This window comes from Crocodylus porosus, unplaced genomic scaffold, assembly GCF_001723895.1.
Source record: "Crocodylus porosus isolate Cpor-Errol unplaced genomic scaffold, CroPor_comp1, whole genome shotgun sequence".
NCBI lineage: Eukaryota > Metazoa > Chordata > Crocodylia > Crocodylidae > Crocodylus > Crocodylus porosus.
The window spans coordinates 9,373,792-9,399,599 of NW_017728927.1; the positions used below are offsets into that span (position 1 = coordinate 9,373,792).

A 25,808-nucleotide genomic window follows, 5' to 3' on the forward strand; every position below is an offset into this window, starting at 1 on the left:
ACAGTTGGATCAGCAGGTGTTAGCAAGCACAGTGAACTGTTTTTGAGGTAGTTTTAGTGGTAACATCTTGGTACCACAAAGAAGCATATATGAAAAGTGTCAGCCATCAGACAAAGCAGGGGAAAAGGAGGCAGATCTGGGTTCTGCTCTGACACATATGAAGCTGTGAAGCCTTTGGGGTATTCATTTATCTTCTGTGCTGCCACTCTCCTATCAGGATGTTCCTTCACTGCACCGGATCTAAGAAACAGCAAAACTGAGGAATGGGGGGAGAAAAGGCAGTTTTCTGCTACTCACAGGGGTTGTCTTCTACAGCGGCAGTTCCCAGACCAGAGGTCACAACCCAGAATGGGTCCCTGTGCTTGACACACATTCAGCTCCCCTGGGTGGGGTCAGACTGGAAGCCAAGTTGAGCATGCCCCAGGCTGGGGTTGCAGCCCAAAAGCCTGGTCTAGAGCATGCTTCCTGCTCTAATCCCTGCCTCTCCTGGAACAGAGGGGGGATCTCTATCCACACTGCTTAGGGTGAAAAGAGAAACTGTCAGTTCCTCTGCGCAGCCAAGGCTGTGGTTAATCCTGTCTCTACCACAGCTTGGACAAAACCTAAGTGATGCCCCATCTCTGCTCTGTACAACACTGACCATCAGTTAGTTCACTGAAGGCCGACGTTTGTGGCAGCCCTGCACCCTCCCTGAGTGCTATTCTGATCCCTTTCCCAGCCCCATTTGCTGCTCTGGTTTCTGCTCCCTGTCCTGTCGGCCACCGTACAGCCTGTCCCCTCCCCAGCCTTCCACATGCCACACACACACAGGTACTTATGCCACTTGCAGCACCCATGCCACAGGCTGCCCACCCTGATCTAGTTGATGGTATAACCGTTCCACACTGCTATGTTTCCTGTACAACCAGGACTGTGGTACTTGGCTGTGTTTCACCGTTAGCTGGTCCTCTTAGGCTCTGTCTCTTGTTGTAGACTTGGGTACAAACAGCGTCAGTGGAACGCTCAGCTCCCTACAACACTGCAACCCTCGGGATGACTTTGACATGTTTGCACAGACAAGAGGCAGCTCCTTGGCTGATCAGCGGAAGAGGTATGTGGCTATTTGTTTTTAATGCTCTTTAAATTGCTGGCACTGGTATTCCCTGGGAACACAAATCTGAAAGCTCTTCAGTACAAAACCACTTTGTCGTCTGGATTGATGTGGATTTTGCGCTCTTAATGTACTTAATGTCAACTTCCTCCTGCTAGACTTCAGATTATTTGAGGGTGTGGGGAGGCTGTTTTTGCTCTGGGCTAGAGTCCATTATTGATTGGCTCAATAATTTCAGGTCCCATCTCGCTTGGCCTCTCCATTTACCAGCAGACTAGAAATCGAGAAAGGCAGTTGCTTGTATTCTTTCTACGGGGTGGGTTTATAGTAAATCTTCCCTCCTTTGGGCAGTCCTCAAGATATTGGAGCATTAGAGGGAACCTTAAGGGACTGGCAATGGGTTTACTGCCTTTCATCTCAAATTCTGCATGGGTCTGTAATGACTGATATGACTACCAACAGTCTGGACGCTGAATTGCCATCTCACCCTTCGGGCTCAGGATCGAGGCAAGTTGGCTGGACATGAAGAAGCTTGCTCAACTGCTGCTGTTCTTTCCTTATTTGTAGGAAGATAAGACTTTTACCCCTAGAGATGCCAATCTGACACTTCCACAGTCCTTAAGTAGGCAAGAATTTTTTAATGGAAGAGAACCCAGTGCTCTTATTCTTTGATCCAACCATGTTCAACCTTCTGGATGAGCAGTGTAGGGAAGGTCAGTGGGCCAGATGCCATGGTTCAATCCTGGGGCTGGATCCAGCATAAGGTCAGCAAGGTCAGTCTGTGGGTGCAGTCTGGCACACCAGATCTAGGCAGGGAGTAAACCCCACACGCTGATGCAAGGGTGCATGTATTCCAGCTCATGGGGATCCCACAGGTCCAAAGCAATGACAGCAGGGAGTGGTAGTGTTGTTAACTGCTGTAGATCTGGAACCTGCAGCAATTCATGCTGCCACTGTGTTTCTGCTGCCAAATTTCTGGATCTATGGGAAGCCCTACAGGCCCAGAAGACATGGCCCCATGAGCTGGATTCAGCCTGCTGGCCAGAGGTTGAACACAACTGCTTTAATTCACTGATCTCCTCCCAGCATCAAAATAATGTATCCTATGGTTGTCTCCCCACCAGCACTCTTCCTGGTTCAAATTCAAGGAAAAGCTGGTGGCATCAGAGACTTGGGGGCCCAAGTATTATAACATGGATTGCACCAATACCTTGTCAACCTGCTAAAACAGCTTCACTCTTCACCTCTTAGTTTCACCTGTGACCCCATTCAGCTCCTCTGTTCTGCTAGGGGGAAACAGCCTTCTCTGAGCAAAGCCCAAGTCTAGAAGATTCCAGCCAGTGAATTACATCCGAGGAGTCCTTGCAGGCAGGATTGTACAGCGCAGTGTGCAAGTATAGCCACCCTGCTCCAGATGCTGTATGCAGAGGTGCAATTTTAGCACTGTGCACTGCTGAATTTCTCTAAGCCTGGCGAAGCATGTAGCAGAGGGGTCTCAGTCCAGGCCCCTTACCAGTGTCTGTTGTAATAAATGAGTGTGAACCTGCACTCTAGGGACCCAGGTGTAACTATATCCACTGTAAAGGCAAGCTGGAGATTGGGGATCTTGTAGGAGAAGGAAATACCAGAAAGGAAAGCACTACACCTAGTTAGTCATGGAGCTCCACCCAGTGGCTGATTTATGGGTAGGTGCTATTAGCTTGAAGGTTGATTGCTTCTCCCTGTATGGTGGAAAAGCAAGGATTCCTCAGATCACCTCTTTTGTGCCTCTTCTAGAGTAATTCTGAGTAACATTTTAGGAGCCCAATCTCTCAGAAGAGGATCTGGATCTGGGGAACTGACTCAGTGCTTTCTCCTGCCTCCTTGTGTCTTTCTCTCTCCTGCTGATAACTGTGACCACCTCTCCACCCACTCATCGCTCCTCAACTCCTTTTAACTTGTCAGCTTCCTAATAAAGTCTTTCCTCCCCTTCCCTGGAATCGCTCCGCTGGCACACCCTCCACATCAAATTCACACTTCTCCTCACCATCTTCACATAAACATGTTTTCTCTATCTGCTCTGGTCCCTTTACTGGCTCCCTTGATGTTGCCTTCTCCTGTAATCCTTTCCATGTGCTCTGCTGTGCTCTGTCCTACATTTTCGTCTTTTCTGAGCTGATCTGTAAAGCTGTTACCCCTCGTTTAAATCCCCCCAAGAAGGTCTTTGGTATAACAATATCTGTAAGATGCATGCTGATGTCTGGTCTCCTTGTTTAAAAACACATAACTGTCTCCTGCATAGCTCTGCACCCACCTGGGTAATGTTGCATTATCATTCCTTTGCTGGCTTGGCACCCCCTGCTCTTGTGTGTCATGTACAACTTGCTGCATCATGCCTGAAATCACTGGGTAATTTCCCCGGGACAGAGTGCGTGTTCTTATCTCTGTTGGGAAGCACTTCACATGCTAGGCCATTGCAAAAATAACCAGCCTGATTCCAATGGCAAACAAAGCAATCAGATCAGAACCCAATATGTTTGCTCTGGCATTTGGTGGTGGCTGGATGTATATGCGTTGTGTGTGTGTGTTCCTTTGTTGCAGTGTGACGTATGAGGATCCACAGGCCGTCAAAGGACTGGCATCTGCTCTGGATGTTCGAAAACAGAACACAGGAGGGGTAGGTCACTGCCTTGCATTACTGCCCTCAGCAGCAGGCCTTCCAGGGCAATGTTTTACAGAGCTAAGAGCAACGATGCTGCTCTCTAGACATCTGGGTTTGAGCTAGACTTTTAATGGGCATTCTGCCAGTGACCCAGAGGGCAGCGCTGTCCCTTGCATTTCAAATTGATGCTGATGAGGCTGTTTGGAAGACTATCTAAGAAAAAGTACCTGCCTGGTCATGATTTCCAAAAAGAAGGGCAAGTTAGCATGCCCAGCGTACAAAGCCAGAGGGGGGGATTGCTTCTGTCACGGGGGGATTGCTTCTGTCACGTGGCCTCTGCCGGGATGCCCGGTGCTTTGACAGGAGTTGCCACAGAAACAAGCGCGTGGATCACGTTCTGGGAACGCACTCGATGAAAGGTAGTGCAGGCGGCCGTTCTGGCACGTTCGAGCCAGCCCCAGCAGGAATCGAGGCTGAGTTAGGAATGAGGGAAATTCCCAGGCATCTCCCCAAGCCACCTTTTTAAAGCCCTTCCCTCCTGCAATGCTTGGTGTTCGCTGATGGCTGATGAAGTTCAGAGCCGGCTCAGAGACTAACCTTGCCCCAGAGCCACCGCTAGGGAGCATGGAAGAGCCAGTGTAATGTGCACTTTTTCCCATCCCCCACAGTTCCCTTTTCCAAGCTCTCTCACATGCAGACGAATTGCAAAATATTCTTTGGCTACAGGCCGCCCCAGACAGCTTTCACTTGGAGCGGGTGAGAGTCTGTATCCAAGTCAGGCCAGAGGTGCCCAGCCACTTGCCGCTGCTTTGACTACAGTGGGGACTAGAATAGCATAGGGGACTAGTGAGGAGATTGGGGTAAACTGGTCCATCCCGTCCTTGTTACTGGTTATCTTTGGACCTACCACCAGCAAGTGCTGATGCGTGCTGCATGTTAGCCCTGGGCCACTGTGGCTTTTCCACTGATGGCTCAGGGCTTATGTCCTCCTTCATTAGTACTTCATTTAATCCTGCTTCAGGCGCTGATGTAACTTGTCACACACACCAGTGTAGCTGTTACCTTGCCCGAAGTGTTGTCAGTTCAAAGAACCACATCCTAAGCTAATCTGACTGGTCAAAGTATATGAAGGAGCCACTTGCTTGGATTATTGAACTTTGGACCTGGGATGTTATAGCTCAGACTTTCGATCTCTTTCCAAAGGTCCTGATGAGATGGCTGCATCTGTAATATGTTCACTGCTGTCTTAGGAAGAGACTTAAACCCTGAGCAGCTAAGAGTTGCAGTGTTTTGAAGTGAGGCTGATGGGTGTTTCTTCTTAGAAGAGATAATCCAGTGATTTTTTGGATGGTTTCAACCCCAACTGAAATAGTAGGAATGAAGTTAAAGGCAGTTTCTAGCTCTCTGTAAATTAATGTGCCATTTGGTTAGGACAGAAGGCCAACTGAAGGAGATTTCACTTATAGCACACTCAGGAAGGGTCGGAGGCTATTACAGCTAGTTCTCCTTAGGCTTCTTATTCCAGTAGTTATCTGAAGTTAAAATTCCTCTTAGCAGCCTCTTGAATAGTGGTCCATGGAGGAAGACTGGTCATGTAGCATTGGCTGTCCTTGATTACAGCTACTAAATCATACTGAACGGCAGCCAAAAATATATAATTTCTCTCCCGTGACTTTTCCCTGGTGGGAGTCGCAGTGGTGGTCACCAAGACGTTGGATGGACACAACTGGGACAGCAGGTGTCTGTCCATGCTATCTGTTCATCGGAGAAGTTGAGGTGATTCCACTTTTCACATGCTCCCTGGCCCAAGTCTTGAAATGACATACTTTGACGTAAGCCCTATTAAGTTACGAGGGTCTTAAGTGCATCCCGTAAAGGCTTCTGAAATGCCTTATCCAGCTGGGATTCTTCACTTGTCACGGCTGTCATATCCTTCAGAGGTGAGGACTTAAGGTGAAGAGATTGGCATTGTGTCTGGAGACCAAGAAAAATGGGAGGAGGGATGAATTTGAGTATAACCTCCATAAATGAGGAGAAATTCCAGAATGGCTTGCATCTGACATCCCTGTAAGGTCTGGCTGACTTGTGAGTCACGGTCAAATTGTCGATATCCTTCCCTTCTAAGGAAAACACAAAACACCAGCCTCGCTTCTTGTCGGTTGTCATCTTTTTAAAAATAGCAGCATGGCAGAAAGAGTAAGTTTGTGCAACCCACTGGATGGCACAGGAAGGGCTGGGACTCTTCTGCGCAGCCAGCTGGGGAGGAAGAGGAGGAGGAGGGCTGAGTGGGAGGTGGCTCTGTGAAGTGGCTGCCAGCAGCGGTGCCCCTCGGCGTTGCACACGGTTGTTTTACTGCTCGTGTCTGTTCCGTCCTTACGGGTGTTGCTGTGGTTTCTCTCTTTATGGACTTTCTGTTCTCGACACAGAGGAGAGGTAAAGGTGGGAGCTCAGACATGGAGCCCATAGACAAGTGGCTAATTACACAAGGAATGGTGAGAATGTCACCAGTAAAATGAACCCTGTTGCCCACCCCAGTTCCTTACATAGAATAACCATCCTCTGTGTACCTCTCACCCAGCCTACTGATGAAACACAAATCAGACAGTACAAGGACTTTGCTTCCCACCCACCTAATTTTCTAGGGGAAGGGGAAAGAGTGATTATGGGGGGCGAGGGGTGTGTCCTTCAATTATTTCTGTGCTGCCCAGAACCTGAGAGACGGGACTGGAGGGCCTGTTTGTTCCTTTTACTGTCTCGATTTATAGATGCAGTATCCACTTTTCAAGGATAAACACAAGTTCCACGTACGTAATCCAGGGGTGGGACATCTCCCATGGTCCTAGTAGCCCAGCCCTGCAGCACTGGACTCCATGGGGTGCTATAAACACAGGCTGCAGGATCAAACTTCATTAGACAAAACAGCAATAAAAAAGGTGCTTCTCTGCATGCTCCTCTCTCCCTGCGTACTTGAAAACATGGGTGGTGTTCACAAGCTCTGGCAAGCATCATTTTGGGGAGTTCTGGTTGAATTAGGAGGATGTAGTGCAGTGTCTCCACCTCCTGCAATTTCATGGCAAGTCATAGATGGTAAGGCTGGAAGTCCAGTGACACCAGTCTGTTCACTTAAATCACCAGCTTCTGAGGTTCAGTGAGAATCTGAGCATCTGAGTACAGTCACAGAGAAAGCTTTAAAATAATAACTTAAGTGCAACCCAAAGGCTCCAAACCAGGGTGGAAGGGCATAAGGAGGACAGCGACTGACTTCAGATTGTTTTTTAAGCCAGTCTGACTCTTTTTTCAGGGAGAGGGGGGTTGCTTGTGATTTTCTCTTTTTTGCGTGTTTGAGGGGGCAGTACTGGTTATGTGGCCTGTTTTTTAAAAATCTGTATGCTGCCTGCCTCTGTAAGGAGAAGTCTGAATCGATCCAGACAGGGTCACTCTTGGTGTGTAAACTTTAGTTCCTTGATTTGGAAGCAGGCTGAGATTTCTGCCTTTCCAGCTTTGGGATTGGGGCTTCCCAAGCCTGCCCTGGCTCTGGTTAGTTTGTGGGAGTTGGGCATCCAGTCGCCACAGAAATCCAGTGGGTTTGGATGGTCCAACTGCAGCAAAGTGTAGAAGGGATGTGTTGGGAGAAAGAAGTTGCAGACAAAAGAAGGTCCAGGGGAGTACAAGGCACATGGCATCCATGTGTATCCACGGAGTGAAATGCAAGCCTGGTTTTCTAAGCTGGGGTGTGTCTCCAAACTGTGGACACTGTGACTGGCATAGCACCTGAGCTGCAGACATTTGCCAGCACCTGGATGCCTGCTGGCTGGCTGTGCGCCTGTGAGGGGCACATAGGTAAACCCCGTAGCAGGCACTTGTCTTTAAATGGATCCCATGATTTGAACACTCCCAACTTAATCATTTCAAATTTTAAAGAGCTGCAGAACAGATGACACCTGCTTTCCTCAATGGGGCACTGGATGCAGCTCGCTGTGACCCCTTGCTGATCTGCAGGGTGGCTGCAGTGCTAAGCGCACCTTCCTGTTTTGCTATCCCATCTTGCTAGATGCTCCTCCTTTATGAATAGCCCAGTGATGAAGGGAGTTCCCCTTGATTACTTTTCCACTGTTTAGAAGTGCAGGGAAGCATGAAACCTGCACCCCTGCTGTTCCCACTGCTCAGGCCAGGGCTTTCGAAAGAAAACAAACTCCATATTCGCTTACTGGCTTGTGGTTATTCAGCCTGGAAAAAAGGATACTGCAGCATTCATGGAGGCATAAAGACTTCTTGGGGGTCTGGTGGTCCCAGTATCAGCTGGGCACCAGTGTCTGCCCTCACAAGCTACTCACGCTCCTTTCTATAATGATATATATCATCTGAGATAAATGTCCCCAGAATAAACTGGACTAATCATTAACCCAGTTTCTCCAAGTGGCTGTAGTTCTTAACCATACTTATTAATAACATGTTCTAGTATTTACAGTATCAGTGGAATAACTAGCATCCTTGTCCTGAACTACTGTGTGTGCAGATCCTTTGGTAACTTTTTGTACTATTGGGCTATGGAAAAGAGGGACAAGGTTTCTGTCCAGGCAGTGTTATGGCTATTGATGGAGAACAGTTAGCTTTCAGAAGAGTGCCAGGGCATCCCTGATCGCTGCTGCAAAATGAAACCTGGTGTTGCCATCTTTCCACAGTAGGATGGGCTTCTCTGAGGTTACTTGCCTCCCCCTCTTCACCTGCCTTCATAGGGACCCTTGCTGGACAGTCTCTTTTAGAAATTCGGTGATGTTTTCTTCTAAGAAACTTGAGTTTCTTAGTCTAACCTTGAAGAAACTCGGTCTAAGCTTGAAAATTTTCTTGGCAAAAAAAATACACAGCCCTATCCAACAGTCTAATGCTAGCAAAAAATCCCTAGCACAGATGCTCTTAGTCTGAGCTCCATTGATTAAAAACTCTCTTGGCCAATATGAGCTGTTGTCTGCACTGCTGGAGTTTGCAGTAGGGCAAGACCATCAAACCTCTTTAAGCATAGCCAAACCCTTCACGCAAAGGCTGAATGTAGGGCAAGCACCATTTCAGTGCCGGTAATTCCAGTTCCTCTCCTGGCTTTGGACAACAGCCAGCATGAAGACGTCCAATGGTTTAAACAACCTATATGCTGCTGCAAAATGAAACCTAGCAGCACACCAACTAGACGCTTGCGACACATGGTAAATGTACATATTGCGTAAGACGTTCTGTCGACAAACAAATTGTCTGGGAAGATAAAAGATAAAACCAGACCAGAATCGACCAAAAGCTAAACCCACTGTGCCCTGGGAGTGGCCCACCTGGCTGGGGTGAGTAGACGGATGTGGGGGGAAGGCAGGTCTGTTCCGCTCAGCGGTGAGGAGATTTTCAGAAAACAAAGTGATTCCTTCGGGGCTGGTACTGGGATGTTAGTAGCAAAGTGGGGGGCTACGTGGTCTGCCCAGACCAGAGGGGAGATGGGGAAATGGCCTGTGTGATGTGGGGCAGGTGAGGTATGTCCTCTTCCCAGAGGTTCCTTGGAGCCTGATCTCACCCTCTTGTGTCACAGGCAAGGCAAGAGCATTCAATTCTTGGTGCACACTAGCTTCAGACTTGCCAGGTGAGCTCTTGGCCAGGGTCTTCAAAGACCTTTTTCTGCCTTGTTAGTGACAGGATCCACCTCCCCACCCTTAGCGAAGCAAAACCATTCGTGTCCCTGCATTCTGAAGACCATATCACTTTCCCGGTCTGCCAATGTAGTGAAGAGACTAGCTGCCTACATGAACAATGATTTCCGTTGCCTGGACTCAAGGGTAGAATGCAAACCCATTACATGTTGCATCTCACCAACAAGGGCTCTCACACAACCAGCCACACTTAGTGAGCAGAGCGCACATCAGCTATCACGTATGCCGCACATGGATTATTGTAATGAGTTGAAAATAATCCATCATGGTAATGAGTTGAAAATAATCCGGTAGCTAATTAATTTGTTTGCATCTAAAATGCATATGCATATGGGAGGATATGGGTCACAGAGTCCAGACTCCCGCTGTCCAAGGCATCACAGCACTTAATTCCCTTCACAAACTCCACTACGCTGCATCTCAAAAGTAGATAGGGTTTTGCCCTCCAGGACTTGGACTGGAAGGCTCTCCCAGAACCTCACGGCTCTATGGAGTCAAAACCACCTTTTCATTTCCAGACTAAGTTAATTCCTGTCCATTCTTGAGCAAGTCTTGTCCTTTATCTTCTTCAATAACTCTTCCTCGATCATGTTTCCTGTCCTGTTCTGTCTGCAGATAGCAGTCAGGTCCCCTCTCAACCTTCACTTTGGAGACTACACAAGCCAACCTCTCTTCCTTTTGCAGTCTTCAAAAGGAGACTGGACAGTCACCTTGCTGGGGTCACTTGACCCCAGTTGTCTTTTCCTGCCTAGTGCAAGGAGACTGGACCAGATGATCTACAAGGTCCCTTCCAGCCCCTAACAATCCACAAATCTTCCAGCTGCATTACAGGTGGCAGGCTCTCCATTCCACTGGTCGTCCCAGTGACCCTTCTCTGCTCCTCTTCCAGTTTGAATTAGCCTTCCTTGAACCTGGGTGGCCAGAATTGCACGTTCTTCCAAACGAGGTCTCACCAGTGCCCTTCCTCTCCCAGAAGTACTGACTGTTCCATCCAGGGCCACGTTGGCCTTTTCCTAATGAGGGTAAGAAGCCTTGCTGGGATCACTGCAGCTTTAAGGTGACGATAAGAACGGAAGCAGCAATCTGACACAGAGCCCTAAGACATGCAGTATCAGTCCACTTCTGCTATCATATTACATGGAACGAGAAATGCTTTTTATTGCTAACAAAGGGAAGAAGTGAATAGCAGCCAGGCAAGTACTGGTGTCGGTTGCATTAAGTACCCAGAAAAGAATGGAATCAGCTAAGCTACCACAAGACTGTAGTCTAGCAACAATTAGTCTGAACCTTGTTAAACATTCTGAGAGCGTTAATGAGTTCACCTAGAGACTTGAATTGTCATTTCATACCTGCTGCTTCTCCAGTGGGAACATATTCAATAGAAACCTAATGTGGCACTAATAACCTTAGAGAGGGTCTTTTTAAGGGTAGAATATTGGATTTTACCGTCATTAAGGAAATATTTTGGCAAAACTTTTTTGACAGCTCTTTACCGCTCCTGAAAGCTCAAACACAAGACTTCAAACAAGGGCTTAATTCCAAGTTTCCTTTGATTTTCTGCAGGTGGAAAAGTTTGCCCTTGTTCTCCTCCTGGGCTGTCTACGTGATTGCATTAGGCTTGGGAATACTCCACAAAATCAAAAAGAGCTCTGAATGATTAAGTCCTATAGAATTAATTCAATTAAAAACGAACAGAGTGTAAATGTTGTATGGGCTAATATCCATTTTACAGATATACAAACTTAAAAACAATCCTTTGCATTGCATTAACATTAACAATTGGCTCATCAGCCGCAGTGACAATTCAGGGGGCTGCCTTGTTGAGACAGGGAGCTTCACTGGACAACGCAGGCTTGCATACTTCAGAAACCTGGCCGGACGGCATCCTCTTCCAGAGCCATTTCCATGTAAGCCGCCACTGCCACAGCTGGTATCTTAGTCACTTCCAGAAATCCCAGTCTTATTTTAATATGGAAATTTACTTTTTTTTTTTAAATGGTTTCGGGGTGTGAGGCCTTTATATAGCAGAAGATTCTTCCCATTCTTGAACTGTGACAGAGCCACACTTCTGAAAAGGGAAAAAACCCTCCTGCACACTTGCCAGCTGCCTGTGATTCAAAGCCAAATTTCAGCTTCAAATTCACTTAAAGCATCTTAATATCCTAGAACTGTTTGAAAACATCTGGTGTAGTTTGGGCCTCCCCCCCCGTCCCATGTTGTCTTTGATCTAGATCGGGGTGGGGGGCAAAATGTGGCCTGGGGGCCAGATGCAGCCCGTCAGGCCATTCTATTTGGCCCATGGAGCTCCTAAAAAATTTGGAAAATTAATATTTATCTGCCCCGGCTGCCTATCATGGTGCCCCTTGATGGCTTGCCAAAACTCAGTAAGTGGCCCTCTGCCCAAAATAATGGCCCACCCCTGATCTAGATGATCCTAATTGATCCTAGTGCATCAGGAGGTAATGGAAGAACTGCTTGACTGATCTGTAAATTGGTACCAATAGTGGGATAGCTGCTTGGAAGGGCAAGTTTTGTGGAAGTGAGCAGCCAACGCTACCGTCTTCCTCTTGCATCTGTCTGTATTTAGTAAAGGTGACTAGGAAAGCAAGAACTGGGCTCAAGCCCTTCTTTGCCCTTGTGGTATATAAAGAAATCTGAGGAAGGGGATTCACTTGAGTTTGTGGTTTGCCTTAGAAATATCATGGATCTGAATATATTCCCCTTTTTTTTGTTATTGGTGGGTTCCTTGGAAGTCTCAGTTGTGGACTGAGCTTCATTAAAGGGAGCTGGCAGGTTGACCCCTCGTCAGGGAGGTTTTCCCTCGCAGTGGTGAGTGAGATGTGAAAGCAAAACTAACTTCAGTGGGGCTGCGATGGAATAAAACTTACTTCTCTTCTCAGCTAATCAGGTTTTCCTCCCACAGTGCAGTCCTTGCGAGCATGTTAGCTCTCCAGCCACCCTTCGAGTCTTCCAGCATAGACAGGTCCCAAATTTCTACTGGCTGTAAGAAGAAGGCAGCACATTAGTTATTTATTACTCCACACACTTTTATAATTCCCAAAGCTTCCCCCTTTATCATCTGTAAGGAGACATGGGAGCCTTCCGAGAGGCAAATGAACTCCTATCTCTGAAGGCTGCAGCAAGTAATGCATTGAAGAGGGTGAGAGAATAGAACTTGGGTTATGGTTTTTAAGTTGCTGCAGGCTGAATAATTTCCCAGCGTTGTCTTGTGCCTGCTATCTGAAACCAGTCATCTTCAAAGCTTTTAAACTGGCAAGTCAGCTCTGCAGGATAGGACTTGTCCTTGGGAGATGGCACATGAAGAACCATTTTCAGTGTCTCTGCTCCTGTTAATGGCCGTCTTGGCTAGCTCACGGCAGCTTGGAAACGTTGCCTTCAAACAAGACATCATCAGTTCCATTTATCATCACAGATGTAACAAGGAGACTCGTCCCGAGCAGGAATGCGGCCTGTCCCAACGTGAGCTGCATGCAGCTGCTTGTCTTCTGCTCGGGATCTTTGATGTCACTGCCAGTCACCAGGCAAATGCACCTACCAAGCCTGCTGCGCGCACCATATCCCCTCGGCTTTTAAGCCTCTGGCTGTCACCTCTATCCTGGAGTGGAAACTTGCCATTCTCTCACACTCTGCTGGGTCTTTCGGCACTACCTGCGGTTTGCTGGGTAGGTCTGACACGGGGCAGTGATGCTGGCAGTCATTGACCCAAGGCTCCTTAAAGAGTCATGGATGTAGAACAAAAATCTTTCAGAAGGAACATCTTGGCTTGTATCCCTTGAGCTCTCCAGAAGCTTAACCATCTTTCCCCAGGGAACCCTGCAAGGAACTGGACTTCATGACCTTCTGAGGTCCCTTCCAGCCTGCCTTTCCTATGAGCCTATAATTCTAGTAAAACTAACTCCAGAGATTTCTGCAAGCCCTCCTCTCTGTGTTAGCTTGCCAGCCTGACAGGCAACACCCTGGACAGTTCCTGGGAATCTCATCTCATCTCCTCCCTAAGACAGTTTTGAAACTGCTTAGCATTCATCAGACTGGCAGCCTCCCGCCCTGGCACAACAGCTGTGCCACTGTGGCTTAGGGCCTGTTAGTGCATCGCTATCCAAACAGGAAAGCCGTATCTCAGTTGATTGCATTGCTTTCCTGTTTGCTACTACATGGCCTCCTCTGAAGTTAGATCAATATATTTGTACAGGACGTTCTGAACCTGGGAAATGAATAATTTCCCTTCGCTGACCCAGGTGAATTTGCAACATCTCGTTATTCCTATCATAGCCTGCCAGCTCCACCTCTATCCCAGTTACAAAGCTAGGGAGGGTAGTATATCATGGTGGGTTTAAGAGGAAAGGAACCACAAACCATACCAAGTCTTCTTTAGTGCACATGCCATTTCAAACTACTTTTGGTTGTGGTGGAGAAAAATCCTGTGAGTAGGGAACAATTCTGTCTACTCACCTTTAATTCTGAAGAATTTATCCGTCCTGTGGCCAGGCTGGGCACTTTTTGCTCGCCGGAGGGACTGGACAAATTGGCTTCAACCGTTACCTGTGAAAAGACTGCAGGTTTTGACTCTGTTGGTGAACAGCAACACACAACAGCCCCTTAAAGCAAGGGTACGAAGCTGATACTTCCAAAGAGAATTCACATCCAATATTCTAGCTTTAAAAGCGTTACGTGATCAAGAGTAGACCCATCGGTCATACTGAAGGCTTTAACGAGTGGTCAAAAAGTTATCCGTTTTGTACTCACATCCAGTCGCATCACCCCCACCCCGTAACCTTTGTTTTTGGTTTTGTTAGCCTCGCTGTGCATAATTTACCTTTTGAGTGTTGCTTTATTTGAGTGCATTTGTATTTTGTTGCTGGTTGTTTTTTTGGGTTTTTTTTCAATGCATCTTACTTTTTTTTTTTTTTTTTAAATCTTATTTCTGGCATTTCCCATCCTTCCCTGGCCACGATTGTGGATGTGTTTTGGTTTTTGCCTGCCTTGCTGTATCTCTTGCTGCACTCCATAGATCCCCGTTGCACAGTCCTCTGTCATGGATGACATTGAGGAGTGGCTCAGTACCGACTTGGTGAGAATTTTCACTTTTTTTTTAAACATTTTTTTTCCATGTAGAAAGTAGCACTGGTGCATAAGTGGAACCTTCTGTAATGCACTTTTAAACTATTGTTGCTTCTCTGTGGTTACCTATACAGGATGGAACAAAACCTATTGAAACGCATGCTTTTTAACCCCCCCCCGGATGAAAAACAATAGTATGGAATCGGGGCTGTTTTTTGCTACCATTTCAACCAAAATGCATGCTTACAAACCATTATATTCTCACATGCCCGTTGTCAGCCTCCCAGATGTGGCATGAATGCCAGGAATGCAGTTTGCAGGGCCTCGGTTTGGGAATGCATTTAAGTCTGCAGTGCTTAAGCACATGCTTAAAACCGACAGCAGTTAGAAGTGTTTAAGCCTGTGCTTAATTTCTACTGGTCTGAATTGTTTCTGGTTACCCCGTCTTTCACGATTTTAGAACTAGCGAATCTCAGGTTCTCTCACCTACTCTTTATTCCTAGATTAAAAGTATTTAGTATATTTATTATTCTGGCTCTAGATTAAAAGAGAAAAATAAGCTTGCCTGACTCCCTGCCCCCAAATCCTAACTGGTTCTTTAGCTTTGGACTAGGCTTTGAACTGTATTCGGTGACTAAACCGAAATAAAGAAAACAGCCTCTCTGCACCTGCAGCAGTTGGCTTAGCACTTGGTGCTTAGTGGGTGGCTTCCACCAGTTGAATGTGTTGACTTGGGCAACAAACAAGTACTGTTTAATATCTGTAATTGTATTTAAATTTATTTTAATCAATACTGGGTTAGGCCTTACTGCAAGCTGTCAGGATTTCAAAATGAATTTGAAATGGGTTGAAGCTGAAACAAAAAAATGCATTTTATTTATTTCGTTTTTAGAAGGAAGGATTTTTGTAGGTGATTTCTTTTATGGGATCAACTGCATGATTGGGATAGGCTTGGACAAGCTTTCAGGTACCACAGACCCCCTCCCCAGGTCCAATAAAAGACGTCACCTGCAAAAATCTTTGTGTCTTGCATACTTCCTGGCCCATCATGGCTACAATGTCAGCTTCAGCTACCATTTGATTTTTTTTATATATATATATTTTAGTTTCTCAAACAGAAGAGCTTGGCCATTGCGGAATTAGTTTAACAGCAATGGCAAATCTGCTGGGGGTGCTACCGGATACCAGCTCTCTGCCTTCCTCCACTACAGGCTGCAGCATAGTGCGGCAATCCCTGCAGCAGGATCCACCCTGCTGTGGCTTCGCAGAGCTCTGTGTGGGCTAATTTACCCTGTGCCACGAAACAGCAAATTGCCCTAGCTCACCAGTTTTGAGCTGACATATTTAAAGCAAGCTTGCAATGCATGCAAGTTTGCAGCATGGACGTATCAGTTGTAGCTTTATGGGGACGTTTTTCCTCCACCAGTTTTATTTTTCCCTGTTCTGGTCAGTACTTCTTTCTGCCCCCTCCCTGCTTCCCAGCTCAAGGGAACACAGACTAGTCTTTTTACTGCTTTAAAGTAGGCGCGTGGGGGCGGGGGGCATGAGAATACGGCATGAGGTTATGCACTAAGCTCCAGCTACTGTGCTCTTGTTGCAAATTCTTTGCAATAGGATCTTGCTTCAACTTTCCCTGGCCTTTAACGGTCATCATCGTGAGCCTCTTGCAAGGCAGGTGATAGTCGCATTTTACAGATGAAGAAACTGAAGCAAGAACAATTATTTCCTGGTTTTAAAGCAGACTTAAAAAGTAGGGGTTCAAGTCCTTAAGTGTTCCCTTTTTCTTCCCCAATTGCTCAAAAATTGTCACCTACTTGAAACTTACTGCAACTCCCTCATTTAGGAGATCTGAGTCCTCAGAGCTGGGTGAAAGGCAGGCCAACAAAGGTTCGGAGTGTACGAAGTACGGGGTGCTAATCTTTGCTAGCTCCCGTGGACAACCTGCCTAGATTTCATCGCTCTGCTTCACCCGCCCCACCTTATTTTGTCCGTGGTCAAGGCACGACATGCTGTACAGCACGTTTTGCTTTCTATAACAATGAATTCGATCTAAATCCAGGATGAGTTATTTAACTTGGGGGGGGGGGGGAATATTGTCCCTGAACATTTCACTGTGGGTTTCCCTTGCTTAAGTTTCTAGCAAGATGTATTATTAACTAAATAGTCTGTATAAGGGAAGAACTGTCTTGTGTCAGGCACTAGCTTTTCTTGGCTGGAAGAGGCCTGTGGTCCCTGAAGGGAAGATGGAAACACGCTGTCACTCAGGTCTAATGGGGAAAAGTACAGATAGTGGATGCCACTGAGGATCAGTGGTGTTATCACCTTCGCTGTTTCTCAGGCTCTGCAGCTCAGAGAGGAAAATTAGTCATTCTTCTGCCTCCGGCAAGAAAATCACATGATTTTCTAGGTCATTCTGCTCAAACAGTTGCTGTGTTTTTAAACAGGAGCACTGGGACTGGGAGAGTTGAGCTGTAAACATACATGGGGTGAGATGCTGGAGGAGAAAGCTCGGCATATGTGTTCTTAACGGTTTCTTTCTTCCAATTGCAGAAAGGAGACGAGCTGGAAGAAGGAGTGACCAGTGAAGGTAAGCGGAGAAGAGCCTGTGCCGTCTGTAGTCATTAGGTACCTCCAGGCTGAAATGTCCATAGCGATGTCTTCAGATAGTCAGCTAGCAGAGGTCCTCTTCCAACCCGCAACCCTCTTTGTCTCCTGTTCTGTAGCACATCATTCTGCACCGTCTTCACTGAGAGGAGAAGAGGCAAAGGATTCGGGGAGGAAGCATTAAACCCCCCCACCCCCCTCTGTGCTAGCTGCCTGCAAGTCGCTCCCTTCCATCACTCAGTAGCTGTGCAGCACACTCAGAAACCCCTCCGTCCTGTGCCCTGTGCAGTGACTGTCTCCTGTTGCTGGCACCATTGCCCTGTCAGGAAGGGATCGCTGTATTCCCAGTTTCCAAACCAACACCTTTCTCTCCGGTCTCTTGCTGCCTGTCACCATCCCGCTTTCCTTTCCCATTTCCCCTCTGCTTCTCACCAAGCTCCTTGCTGGCAGATAGGTAAAGCCTTGTCTGTCTGTCCTGCCTACCTCCGGCAGTGCTGCTCTCTCAGTCGGGGCTGCAGGCTTCTTCGAGCCAAAACTGGCCTTTTAAGTTCTGCTATTGGAACATCAAGAGCCTGACAAGTTCCTCGTTAGCAGCAAAAAAAATAATGCAGCCAAAGCCATCCCAGCTGCCTGGCGAGGCTGGCAGGAGGCAAGACACCTCCAAATAAAAGGCTGATCTTTTAAGAAGGCAGTGGCCATGTCCTGGCAGTAAAACAGATGTGTGTGTGTGTGTGGTGGGGGCGGGGGGCACATTTTATTGGCTCTGCAGGCACACATGGAGTATTTCTAAGGTGTGGCCACATGGCCTGATGTACCCCAGAAATGGTGTGATTCGTATTTGCGCATTAACCAGATGGTGCCATCATTTCTAGGTCGAGCAGCCAATGCAATGTGCCCTCTCGTGTCTCGTTGCAGCTGCACGTGTAAAACCAACACCCAGCCCAAGAAACTGTTCTTCAGCTTCCCGCTGCTCTCCTTTCCCGCAGTTTCCCACTCATACGGCGTGTTCTCGTGCCCCCCCCCCACGCATACGCGTAGCAATGCTTATAATGTAACCACTGCACTCGATTTTTACTAGGGGCTTTTTTTAGCCATTGAGTGTTTGGGACAGAGACACCTACTTGTTACATGGTAGACACCCCAAGAGCAATGGGAGAGCCCAGCGAGTACCGGCAGGCTGTGCTCACTTGGGACTGGAACGAGGGGTGTGGAGAAGTGAAGGGACAGCTCCTCTAGCTTTGTCAAGAAGAACAAAGGATAGTACTTGGTGGGGTTTCCTCCACAGCTCGGGCTTGCCTCCTTACTTGGTCTTTTCATTGTGCTGCGCTCTCTGAATGCTGTCACTGCAACACCTCTTTCTAAGAGAAAACCGTGTCCTTACACGTGTCCTGTGCCTGTGGGGAGACGATGGTACGGAGCATGGGTTTCAACCGGGGGCTCGTGACCCCGCTGTCGGAGCCAAAACCAGACTGTCCTTCTTCATAATACTGAATGGGACAGAGATCCCAGTTAGCTCCCAGCAAGAGCGGGGCAAGTTTTAGGATGTTAGCAGGATGGAGAAAGATGGAAACCCGTTGGTACGAAGCTGTTCCCTCTTGTTGCCTGTCTATGTGTGCTGGCTGTAGTCATAAGGCTCTCCTCACCTGAGGATTGTGGCAGGGGTCTGGTGTAAAATGAATCTGTGTTTCTGTGCCAGTTCTGGTCATCCATGAGCTGAAGGCCAGTGCCTTGGGGCTGGGCTAACCTTGGTGAGCAACTGTGAAGACTGAACACCTTATCTTATCCCTGGAAATGGTCCTACTGGATCAGGGATGGAGGGGGAAACTCTCCCTGGTACTGCCCATGCTGAGTCTACCACGCATCCTTAGAGACCTGCCAGTTGGCGCTAGGTTCGGGCCTGGGCAGATGCCTGGCTTGACCCTACCGCCGACTGATTCCCATTTCCCTCTCTGTTGTTTTTGCGTTGCAGAGTTTGATAAGTTTTTAGAAGAACGAGCCAAAGCCGCGGAGATGGTCCCCAATTTGCCTTCTCCTCCCCCGGAGGCCCCCACCCCTCCAGCGAACCCGCCGGGCAGGAAGAAGCAGGAGCGCTCGGAGGACGCCCTCTTCGCACTGTGAAGCTCACTCCTGGCTCCCTGCCCTGCGCCCGGCAGAGGAACGCGGCTGTATGGTCACGCTGTCCTCTCCCCATCCTTAGCTAATGATGACCCCTTTGCCCTCCTGGTTTCATAGGTCACTTCTCTTATCTCTCTCTCTCAAATAACCCAGCCCCAGAAAGCTGACTCTTCCCATTTACACCCAACTCTGCTCCGGCCTGGTCACAGTTCTCCAACGCTAGCTTAACCCACGCCGACCCATCCAGGCTTCCTAAAGCCAGCTCTTGAGGCTGAAAGCCCTTTTGACGATGCATGAGGACTTTGCACTTTGACATGGCCAGGGAGAGTCGCCTTGACTTTTGATTCACAGAGAGATGCGCCTCTTCAGCAGAGGGGCACTTCCAGACGGGCCGGCCTGTCAATCAGTCTAGGATGGGCAGTGCTGGTGTGTTCAGGCAGACGCGTCTTGATGTTTAGATGCAGCATCAGTGCGCTGGATTTTCGGAGGCTCAGGCAGCAAAGAGCAACACTTCCCCACTCCATTAAGACCCTCCGCCTGCAAGGCCCCTAGTACCGTAGCTGCTTTTCCCCACTTCGGGATGCTGCAGGGTCTTTACCTCATGGAGTATTTTTTTCTGTTGGGTTTATCCAATCTTGCTGTCTCTGGACAGCGATTCGATGGCCTTGTTCAGCAGAGCTGATGACCAACAAGACAGGAAACCCCGGGGGTCAGCACTAGATTATATGAAGCCCTGCAGGGGCTTCCTCCCAAGTCCGGTAGGTTTATCTTCTCATACAGATTGTATCTTTGTGTGAGGGAAAAGGCTGCTCCAGGAACTGTAGCTCTGACACAAGCAGGCGCTGCCTTCATCCAGGGAGCCCGACAGGATCTGTACAAACGAAGGGGAAAGCAGCCTGCCTGGGGTGCGACCGGCATGCAGGAGGAACCCCTTTCCTAATTCCCCAGCAAGTCCTATGGCATCGGAGAGGTCAGGACAGACATGCTTAGTCCAGGAGGCTGGCTGTTGGGAAGGGGGCCAACGCTGCAATTGCTGGTACAAAAGTCTCCATGTAGACAGATACCAATGGAAGGATTTAATGGCACTGCTTGCTTGAGATGCAGCTGTTTCTGCCAGGAGGAGCTCCAGGCAGCACCAGGGCTATATTGTGCATCGTATGAGACACTCGTGGAGGCTCCCTATGGCATCTCTGCTTCCTCCTAGCCACCTAGCCCTGAGAGGCGGTTGTCTCCCATTCTGTCTGCATGCTGGCGCTCTCTTCCCTCCACTCGCCAGATGCTGCTGCCCTCTTCGGAAAGCCACCGCGAACTCCTCGGTGTGCAAGTCTTCCTGGCCACATTTGGCAGACTGAGCCGGGGCACAGGAACCCATGCCCGTCATCTCCACCGTAATCCTGCCTTTCTCCCGCTACCGGTCATGGCATGCCTCATGCGTACCCTTGGCAGACAGCCAGGGCGACAGGATGGCACAGTGGAGGTGCGACTTAAATAAATGCTTTACAGCAGAGTTAATCTGCTGGACAAACCTGGAGGCGCTTTATCAGATCAGCCCACAGCATCTGATTCACTCGCCAGCCCCAGTAGCGTTTCCATTACTATTTCTAGGCGCACCGGAGTCTTTAGGCAGTGAATTGCCTCATCCTCGGCTGCTACGGTGGAAGCTCCAACTAAGAAGCCTGTCCTTGTGACAGTGTTTGCGTGGGGCTAACACGGTCTTTCCCAGTGCCAGCTCCCCAAGCACTGGCCATACGAAGTGGAGAGGCTTTGGTCTGGATTCAGTTAGACTGCGGAACGGCTCCTCCATCCCCATTAGCCAGCACATCCTGGGCTAAGTAACAGCATGAGAGCACCAGGGCCAGCCCCAAACATCTCCTTACAAGGTGCTGGGCTATGAGATGCTGCTGCAAAGCAGAATTGTCCATACGGATTTCTGAACCCCAGAAGGAAGCTGCCTGCAACTAGGGGCAGGCATTTAAGCAAGGCAGCACGTGACAGCATCATTTGTGGCCGTGAAAGGGAAACTGGACCCCAGCGTGTGTCTGCTGCTACATTACAGCTGCAGCACAGCGGGACACTGCTGCAGTCCAACTCACAGAGCAAGGCAGGACGTTAGGTCAGGGTGGTAGTAGAAGGAAACTCTTTGGCTAGAAGGCCTGGCAGCAAGGGATGGGTGAAGGGGCAACCTGGGTGGAGCGTACCAGCCTGCTTGGGGGCTGTCAGCATGCTCTAGTGCATCCAAGCATGGGGGATTTTTCTCCCTTCCATTCTGTAGCTGTCCCTGATCCAAGGCTCTTGTCCCACCCTGCCTTTCCGTGCCCCTCCTTCCATTCCCTCGCTTTCCCAGGATCCCTTCCTTGTTGCCTGGGGGGTAAGGTGGGACACAGCCAAGGTGGTTCTGCCAACCCCCCACTGCAAGGGCCCTACTTTTGGCCATGGACAACATGTCTGCATTAAAACCAGATGCGAGGTGAGGAGGATGTACTGGCTCACTCTCATCCTGGGGAAGGACGCCTGGATTAGCTTCGCTCGGCAGGTCTCGCCTTTGCATGCTGCAGCAGAGAGGACACCTTGGCCTTCATCTCCTTCACAGCCTCCCTTGGGAGACGAGGCTGGTTGTATGCACGCACTGGAGCTCCATCTACCTGCACGTGGGGCAGCGAAGGCCAGTGTCATCGCTCAGGAGTCGTGTCCTGTCGCTGGGTCCCTGGTTATTACCGCCCCGGCTTTCTCCACGGTGTCACAAATGACCGCACCTTCCCGGGATACGGTCCGGTTCCCCTGCTGGCTCCAGCCCTACCGTGCCTGCAGTTCCAGCGGACGTCTCTTGCCTGCGGCGAGTGCATTGCTGCGAGTGCTAGCAGCTCTGTGGGTTTCTTGGCAGGCCTCTTCTTTTCCAAGCCTGAGAACCTGTAAACAGCCACATCAGGTGATTTCAGGCATACTAATCCAGCCGCCTCACCAAGTCCTCCAATTATAGCAGTGCTGGAGAACAGGGACGTTGCCAAGCAGGGCTCAGCCGGGTACAAAGCTCAAGGGAGTCGAGACGGGGAGGTGGTCACTGCGGGGCTCGGAGCTGAGCTGGGATGACTACCTGGTGTTGCTGGAGTCCTCCCTCTGCTTAACCTGTCTGCATCTGCCCTCCCCTAAAGGGAAAGGAGAGGGCACCCCTCTCTCCTCTGCCCCCTGCTTCCCAACCCCTTGATTCCCGATTGTTCCCACGGGAGAGATCCTAATGGGCTGCCATGTGATGAACTGGAGCCCTTGCTACGGAGGGATGGAGCAGCTGGGCCTCAATGGGGAAATGCTGGGTGCCACTGGGAGTCAGGGCACTTTTTTATCCATGCTTCCAGCCTCAGGCCCTCCGGGTTGCCCGCTGCAGCCCTGTGTATCGATGAAGTGGAGCTCACACTATTTTTTGCATGGGAGCAGGCGTCCCCTCATTAATGGGGTGGGAAGGCAGAGCAGTAACTCACACTCTGGTCGGCCCTTTACTAGACCCAGCGCTTCCAGGACCATGTCTCCCATGACACCAGAGGAGGAGCACTTTTGGGCACTGGGGCTATTCAAGGCAGGGCAGACATGGGGCTGAAAGCCATGGGACATGACTGAATGGGCTGCGCTCGCTGGAGGATGACACCAGTCGGTGGGAACAGCGAGTGCCCGGAGGATCTGCTGGTGGACGAACCGTTGCTAGAGGTTACCAGTATCCTGTATCAGGATCAGCCCATCTTCCCTGCGCTGCTCATCATGGTTTGCAGGAGCGTAAGCAGTTCAACCCCCCCGTCTCCCTTTACTTGGGAAAGGCCTGGTTTATCCCTCGTCTGGAGAAAACTGCTCCCCACCAGGACTTCTCCGTCCCTGGCCTTGCCAACGCTTCCCCTGCATGAGCGGGACAGAAGCGACGTGATGTGGAGACTCCTGAGCCAGGAGGAGCAGAGCTGCTGCTTGAACTGCTTCCGTCCAGGCGCGGCCTAGCAAGGCTGAGAGCCTCAATCAAAGATTTTGCCTCCGCTGCCACACGCTCCACAACAGTCATAGCCGGGAACCTCTGCGAGCTCTAACGACACCTTGTCCTAGATTAGACTATTTATTTTGTCGATACGTTTCTTTCTTTCGGAGACGTGTTTAACCTCCTCTGTTAACCCCTCATGCTCTGAGATGTACAAAGTGAATTGTTTCTATTTAAATAGCTATTTGGGGGGGCAGGGGGCATTATGTTCTGTTCTGATTGTTGCGTGTAGGTTCCACATGCACCTGTGGCAGGCATGGGGTAGATGACAGCGTGCCGTATGGACTTGTAGGGCCTCTGGTCTGTCCGCGAAGCTCATAAAAACATAGTGCGGCATCTCGGAGGGAAAGGCACATGTCTGCAGGGTGGTCAGAGCCAGACCCCTGGTAGCTTCCAGCATCCCTTTCTCCTTCCAACTTGAAGAACCCCCTTCCCCAAGCTCCACAGCGCAGTTCTGGCACCCGCATTTCCAGGGTGTTTCTGCACTTCCAGAGAGAGGAAGGAGTGAAGCCTCATCAGCCTCCCTGTAAGCACAGGGCTTTGGCTGGGCACAGGCGGTGGTGAGACTCGGTCTCCTCCAATAGCCGAGGACCGGCGCTGGGCTGAGCGCACCGGTGTCGAGAAGGGAGCGCGCTGCCCAGAGGTGCTAGGTATTGACAGAAGCAGGGCATGTACCGTCTCACCCAGCCAAGGTCCTCGTACCTGCTTGCTCCCCTGTAGCGCTGCTGTGTGCAGCAATTGGAACAGGACGTGCGGCAATGGAGGGCAGCAAGCCTGTCCAAGTGCCTGCCTTGGCCCCGGGCTGCTGTGGAGCCTCTGCGGTTGTCAGGAGGTCCTGGAGGTGGGGTGACAACGGTCCCCGCCTGGCTCTGCCTGCGTTTGCCTCCTAAATGCCATGAGGCAAAGGCAGCTTGGTGGGGTGGGGCAGATGGTTCTGTATGGAAATAACCTCCTGGGCTGCCCCTGGCATCCTGTGGGCATCTCCCTGCTGCCCTGGACTGGCCCAGAGTGAGAGTGGCGGCAGGCGTCCCCGCCAACCTGTGGCCACTAGTGCTCAGGTGCCACTTCTGTCCACTTAACCCTTTCAAACAAACACCGGTGGGACCAGGCTGCACCCGTGCTCACTGCCCACGGCTTCCCGAACCCCCCAGGCTGGTGCTCTTCCACGCGGCGCTTGAAGATCTCCCTGCCTCAGCCAGGCACCGGCAGCAGCTGCTCCCCTCTCCCGCTGGGATAACCGAGCCCACGCTCGACTGACAGCTGGCTTTGGTCCCAGCCTGTCTCGTCCCCCGCCAGCTCTCCCTCCTGCTGTCTCTTCTTCCTTGGTGGCAAACATATGCCAAACCAACCGCCCCGCTCTGTGTTTTTATGAGTGCGAGCTCCTCCTCGTTCCCTACATGTTCCTACGAGCTACTGTTTAACACCACAGACATAACCCGTGTACTAGCTTCTCCTGTATATTAAAGCTGTAGGCTTTCCAGGTAAAAACAAAGTGGAATAATATTTATTTACTGAAGATATTGGATATTTTTTTGTTTGGGGCAGTGGAGGGGAAAGGGATTTAACCGTTTAAAAAGACTGACAATGTAAAAAAAAAAAAAAAAGACACTAACCGTCATTGCTGTCTTCACGTAGAAACCAGTGTACGTCAGGATGATCCAGATGTATTACTCCATCTCTGAACTTGTTTCAGAAATCATCTCTCTAGTTTGGTTCTTGCATGTGAAATACTCCAATAAAGCACTACTCGTGTGAGCTGTTCGAGCCGCCCCTGTCTCGGATCCTGCTTTCCAGGTTTAAGCGCTGTAAAGATTTAGCTCTGTCCGTGGCCACCCCGGTCGCTGGGTCACCCTCGCCGACACTGGTGGCACAAAGCCAGCTTCCAGGGACCCTGGTTAGCGTCTGTGCCCTTGGCCCCAAACCGGCTGCAGCGCACGAGCGCTGTCCCTTCAGCGGGGTGTGGCGCCACTGCCCGCGGGCTCCCCACTGCCGCTCCGTGTCTGGCACGAGGCTGGAGCGCAAGCGGGTGCCAGCAGTGGCGGCCGCCGGGACCCCTGTACCCCTCGCGCCCAATGCACACGGTCATTTCCTAGCGGCCCCAAACGGGAACGAGTGACTGGTTCGGTGCCCTACAAGCCCGAGGCCGGTAATAGCGCCGGAACCACCCGGGTCCCTTGCGGGCGCTCTGGGCGACAGGGCCCAAGGCCTGCGCCACCGAGGCGGTTCCCCAGCCCAGAGGCGCCGTCTCCTTCCGCCCCTTCGGAAACGAACAGGACGGGGTTTCACGCTGGCGACCAAAGTAGGGGTCGTGACCCGGGGGGTGCTGGCCCTCGCCTGCAGGGGAGCTGGGCGCTAGGACAAGACCTCGAGCCCTCAGCCTCGCTTGGGCCTCGGCCTGCAGGCCCCGCCGCTCGGGGCTCACTTTCCTCGGGCTGGGGCCGGACCACGTGCGCGGGGCAGCACGTGCCTCGCTCTGCAGGGGGAGCCCCGCCCCCTGGGCCGCCCTACGTGGCCCGCGCATGATGTAATCGCCGTGACGCGGCATCACTCCACTCCGGCCGGGCGCGCCCATTGGCCGCCGCCGCC

General features: G+C 50.2%; 1 protein-coding gene across 5 annotated transcripts in view; it reads left to right on the top strand.

The window, feature by feature from the left end:
• The window catches only part of TOM1L2 (target of myb1 like 2 membrane trafficking protein), a 60,211-nt gene extending 35,222 nt beyond the window's left edge, over window positions 1-24,989 (top strand). The window contains exons 11-16 of one of the 5 annotated variants that reach the window (XM_019541937.1): window positions 973-1,090; window positions 3,671-3,746; window positions 6,158-6,223; window positions 14,445-14,504; window positions 17,045-17,081; window positions 19,068-24,989. In XM_019541937.1, the coding sequence (XP_019397482.1) occupies window positions 973-1,090; window positions 3,671-3,746; window positions 6,158-6,223; window positions 14,445-14,504; window positions 17,045-17,081; window positions 19,068-19,216 (506 nt within the window). In that variant the 3' untranslated portion in view covers window positions 19,217-24,989. Of the gene's footprint in view, window positions 1-972; window positions 1,091-3,670; window positions 3,747-6,157; window positions 6,224-14,444; window positions 14,505-17,044; window positions 17,082-17,217 lie in introns of all 5 variants that reach the window. The other 4 variants (XM_019541939.1, XM_019541938.1, XM_019541940.1 and 1 more) reach the window with 4 other exon arrangements.
• The last annotated feature ends 819 nt before the right edge of the window (window positions 24,990-25,808 follow it).